Raw genomic sequence first — 5312 nt, forward strand, 5'->3', positions numbered from 1 at the left:
TGAATCTATAAAGTTTGTTTTTGTTTTTCAGCAAGTGGTCAATGGAAGGAGGTGCTTAACATTCAGAATTGAACAATAAACATTATTATTTGAATGGTTTTATTTCTAGATTTGCAGGTTTGTGACTTCGTTAGTCAAAATTTGGGTGAATGATTGAATAAATGAATGAATGGAAATATTAATAATAAATATCATTAATGTTAAATAATATAAAATATAAAAGAAACGAAATATATAAGACATAAAAAAGGGAAAATATATATATACATATATCATTTTGTAGATTTTATAATTTAAATATTAAAAAATAAAAATCTAAAAAGTTATGTGTATATGTATATGTATCTATCTATATATATATATATATATAATTTTTAGTATTATTTTAAAAATAATTTTAACCATTATACAGCAAGATGAAAATATGAAGTCAGTTTCCACTGACTAAAACTAGACTAAAACTTGCCAAAAACTAAAACAGGACAAGTTGACTAAATATGATAAAAAACTAAAAGTTACATTTGACACAGGACTAAGACTAAATTAAAAATAGCTGACAAAATTAACACCATATTACACACAGAAATGCCATTAAATGTGCTATATCAATCTTTTCTACAGAAATGAATACATTTAACAGAACACCTACTTCTAAAAGGCTTAAATGCAAAGCAAGCTGAAATTCTGAGGAAATCAAATTACCAATTACCTGTCTCTGTTTTTGGTCAGCAAGTTTCGCTCTATGCCCTCCATGAGATTTTCAAAGCATAAGTGCATGGCTTGCTGCTTTTCTGGTGGTTGGCTGTTCACAATGCTGTTCCTCAAATCTGCAAAATACTACAACCCCAATGCCGCAAATCAGCAAATAAGAATGATTTCTGAAGGACCATGTGACACTGAAGACTGGAGTAATGATGCTGAAAATTCAGCTTTGCGTCACACAAATAAATTTGAAACTATATTCAAATAGAAAAATTGTGTTAAATTGTAAGAGTATTTCGCAATATTACTATTTTACAGCATTTTTGATTCAAATAAATGCAGCCTTTGTGAGCATAAGAGACTTAAAAAAACATCATAAAAAATCTATCACATACCTTCTCATTGAGTAGAATCAAGCCAAGCAGTGGCCGTGACATTGACCACTGATTCCTACAATCTTCGAAAATGATGATATTCAACACTGTGGACAGCATCTGGATAAGATTGTGAGAACTCTTGTCAGATTAAGTATCTCCAATACATTTCAAAATGTAGAAGTATTTGATAGATATACACAAGGAAAATATATTTTATAACGAACATAAATGGCTGTCAAAATTACCTATTTTGTCCCTCTTATGCTTTAAATACGATGAAACACTAAATTATTAAAAACAAAAGTGTTTATTTTATGATTTAATTTTATTTTTAAATCTAAGGTCTTTCAAAGCCTCAGCTCACCTGCTGGATCATCTCAGGGTGCTGCTGCATTATGTGAAGGAAGCGGTCGCTCTCCTGGGCCATGGGCGCCGCTCTTTTCTTTGTGCTGCGTGACAGCTGTTTGAATAGATAAGTAACTATGTGGTCCAAGCTTGAGCAGCAACCAGTGCATACCATTGTGTCTGTGAGGAGACAAACAGAAACAGAGTTCTGGTTCAAAGGATCACAAACACCTAGGAGTCCATGATGGAACAGCAGGAGGGTTTGTGAGATTAAATAGTGTAAAAAAAAAAGAAGCTACACGCACACAAAAATCATTATCATGATGAGAAGGTCCTTACCAAGTGCTGTGAGCCCCTCTGATATGGAGGACAGGATGTACATGACCACATGAGGCTCCAGGCTGGCGATGAAGTTCATATGGTCTTGGGTTAGCACCTCCAGAAGAGAGTAGAAAGACTGACTAAGCTTTGGATAGTCCTGCAAGAACAAGAATAAACCAACCAAAAATCAACCAATATGAATGCTGAAGGACACAATCCTAAAGCTGACAGCTGACGATTTTTACCAGCAGGTCACTATGAGGGATGGACAAGAGCAGTTTAATAAAGGTCTGCAGGGCATTGTCCAAGGCATCATCGCCGTACAGACGGAAGACGCCGAAGTTGACATAGTTGCCACTTAATACGGCTTTCAGCATGGAGAAACAAATGGAGATTCCCTTCAGTTTCAGCGCGTACACCTGATCTTTTGGCACCTCACCCAGCGTCAGAATCCGATTCCCTTTAAGTGGAAAAATGACATTACTATTATGATGATAATTCAATTTAAGTTTTTTAATATTTAATAAAGCTACACCATACCAGAGGAACAGTTCACTGAAACATGAAAACTGGGCTATTATAGGCGAGTTTGTACCATATGTTGTAATCATCTTGCTGGTCTCCCTGAACAGCAGGATTCCATTCGGTGACGACACATCAAACTGTAATCTCTGTGACCTTCATGTGTGTAAAAAAAGAAGAAAAAAAAGCACACACTATAAGCCAGAGAACATACATAACCTTTAAACTCGGCTCTAAAGGACACATGTGAGACGTAACATGGCGTACCTGTTGTGGACGAGCTCAGCCATGAGTTTGAGGACTGGTGTGGTGCAGGCAGGTACATGGTACCAGAGCTCTATCGCCCGCTGTAAGATGGGCATGTAAGAGGGGTAACTAAGATCTGTTAAGGAGCACATTAAAATTGGCATTCAATCTGAATTGACCTAAGAGATTAGTTTTATATCATTTACTTATTATTTTCTTACTTTTTTTAACAAACTTATAATAAATAATTAATTAAAAAGAAAATAATAAATAAAAATAAAGAAATAAATATACATACAAACACAAATGTGAACAAATAAACACAAAGTAATTACACAAAATAAATAAATAAATAAACAAACATGCGAACAAACAAAATAAAAACAATTAAGTGAAAAAACAAACAAAATGACAGAAAAAAAAAATAATAATTACACAAAGAATGGAATAAACAAATGAAAACAAACATGCAAATAAACAAAAAAGGGAACAAACACAAATAAAAGAAATACTTTCACATAAATAAAATAAACAAATAAATGACACCAATAAAATAAACATAGAAACAAACAAACAAGCAAACAAATAAATGTAAATTAAAGGATACATCCAATCAAAGAGCATCATAAAGCTGGTCTTGGCATTAAAGGCAAAGGCAATTCCCCGCAGATCTCTCACCAGTCCTACTAAAGTCCTCTGAAAGAAACAAATAACAAATACACAACAAATAAGAAAACACAAGGTATTTTGCAAATGTTTCATGCCACACTGAGGTTGTATGATAAACAATATAACATCTCACTTTTGCTTCTTGTTCATTGAAGGTGTTGGTGCTGAACATCTGAGCGATGGCCTCAAATGCAGCAGTGAGAGGAAGCATGAACTGTTCAAACTGGTCCTCATCCTCACCTGTCAAAGACACAGAATGTCATTTTACATGACACTTATATGCTATATCTATAGATACTTATATGCTATATCTATAGGTACACCCTTACCCAAATCTACCATAAGAAGTCTTCCCAAGGCTGTGTAGAAAGTGGTCCGACACCTCATGTCACTAAGGTTGGCCTGATTGTTCACACCCAGGAAAGAAAAGTGCTCACTCTGTCACACAGAAGAAAAACAAGACACCGTCAGCTTGTTAAAGTAACTCAAGAAACAAAGAATAGTAAAAAAGAAAAAAAAAAAAAGATAATTAACTTAATTGTGCTTCAGGGACAAATACAGTTGAAGTGGAGTTAAGAAGGAGAAAGGCTCAGGTTGGTCACTTACTGTATGGTTGTTTAGCATGAACTGGACAGCACTGAGTTTCACAAGTTTTCTAACACTGCTGTATGTGAGAAATAATGTTAAGGAAACAGACGAGAACATATTCACTGTCAAAAACATCACAGACCATTTTATACATTTACATTAAACAGTCCATCATCCTCAATAACAATGCTAATATTTTTTTTTTTTTTTACATTTTAACCAGCAACATGCGTGTAAGGATATCCAATCGAAAGGTCATTGAGGAGCTGTAGTGTCTTAAATGTGATTGGTTCACACTGTCCCCAGTACTTCAAGTTGGTGATTCTGCATTAAAACAAAACTCTACATTAAAAACATTGCTTTTTTTTTTTTAATTGTTCTTTTTGGCAAAACTAGGTTTTATGATAATTATACCCATCACCTAATATATACTCACATTTTCCCAATGAAAACACTGAGTACCATGGTCTCATCATTCAAGCCAAGAACCTCTGATAGTCTTCGATATAACTAGGGATCAAACAAAAAGTATATTATTTCCTGTCATCTTGTATTCATCCTGAACTGGTGCTTTGCATTGTAGCTTGAACAATCTATTTTATAAATGTAGCATTTAGTATGTTAAACTACTAAAAACAAAACAGGTTGGGAGATAAGGCCTCAAGAAGCAAGCAAATATGACAATTCACAAGGGGTTCTCACAAATCCATAAAAAATATAGATTTGGCCAGAAAATAGGGAAAAAGCAGGTCAATTTAATTTCCAAATTAAAAACTTAAATGTAACATTTATTGACAAATTCAGTATATACATATATATATATATTTTTTTTTTAAATAATATTTATGGGCTTTTTATTCCTTTATTATTCAGACAGGACAGTCGAGAGATGACAGGAAATCATTGGGTAGAGAGAGGGGAGCGGGATCGGTATAGGACCTCGAGACGGGAATCGAACTCGAGTTGTCGTGAGCTCAATTGCACTGTATATGTTGGCACACTAACCACGAGGCTATCGGCGCTGACATAAATATTTTTCTAATACAAATAAAAATACATTGCTAAAATACAAAATCTTGGAAGAAAAAATCCTTATTGTCGAGTTCTGATTATGGTCCAGTCCCAAATGGCACATTCCTCTGAGTCTACACTTTGCTGCATGGACTGCTGGGTAACAGTACACTCTGAAATCTATATCCCTATGGTCCAAATTAAGTGTGCCATTTGGGAAAATTCTCCATTAAATCGAATACATCCAATTATCAAGATACAATCAGACTTTGTAATAGGTTTTGCACGAATCGTACACTTTTGAACAGGAGAAGAAATTTTAAGGTGTTAAATTCCAAGGTAAAGGACAACAGGTTAAAGCAGAACTAAAGACAGGTTTAGAGGAATAGCTAGTCTTTCTATGTGCACTTATCTTCTCTGTTCTGAGAATCTGAGCAACAGGAGAGAAAGCTACAGTTTTCAGAACACTTTCATCTCCAACATTAAAAAAACAAACAAAAACAACCCCCCCCCCCCCCCCACAAACAACCC

The 5312-nt window shown here is 34.5% G+C and overlaps 1 protein-coding gene across 1 annotated transcript in view; it reads right to left on the bottom strand.

The window, feature by feature from the left end:
• Nucleotides 1-644: 644 nt before the first annotated feature.
• Nucleotides 645-5312, bottom strand: part of LOC107687690 (exportin-7-like) — a 26540-nt gene continuing 21872 nt past the window's right edge. The window contains exons 15-27 of the mRNA XM_016485135.1: nt 4207-4280; nt 4014-4094; nt 3789-3852; nt 3512-3620; nt 3316-3422; nt 3121-3209; nt 2535-2642; nt 2341-2423; nt 1991-2205; nt 1764-1902; nt 1444-1604; nt 1098-1196; nt 645-837 (exon numbers count right to left, since the gene is read on the bottom strand). Coding sequence (XP_016340621.1) covers nt 706-837; nt 1098-1196; nt 1444-1604; nt 1764-1902; nt 1991-2205; nt 2341-2423; nt 2535-2642; nt 3121-3209; nt 3316-3422; nt 3512-3620; nt 3789-3852; nt 4014-4094; nt 4207-4280 — 1461 coding nt within the window. The 3' untranslated portion in view covers nt 645-705. The remainder of the gene's footprint in view (nt 838-1097; nt 1197-1443; nt 1605-1763; nt 1903-1990; nt 2206-2340; nt 2424-2534; nt 2643-3120; nt 3210-3315; nt 3423-3511; nt 3621-3788; nt 3853-4013; nt 4095-4206; nt 4281-5312) is intronic.

Source organism: Sinocyclocheilus anshuiensis, unplaced genomic scaffold (genome assembly GCF_001515605.1).
Source record: "Sinocyclocheilus anshuiensis isolate Anshui unplaced genomic scaffold, SAMN03320099.WGS_v1.1 scaffold205, whole genome shotgun sequence".
NCBI classification, from domain to species: domain Eukaryota; kingdom Metazoa; phylum Chordata; class Actinopteri; order Cypriniformes; family Cyprinidae; genus Sinocyclocheilus; species Sinocyclocheilus anshuiensis.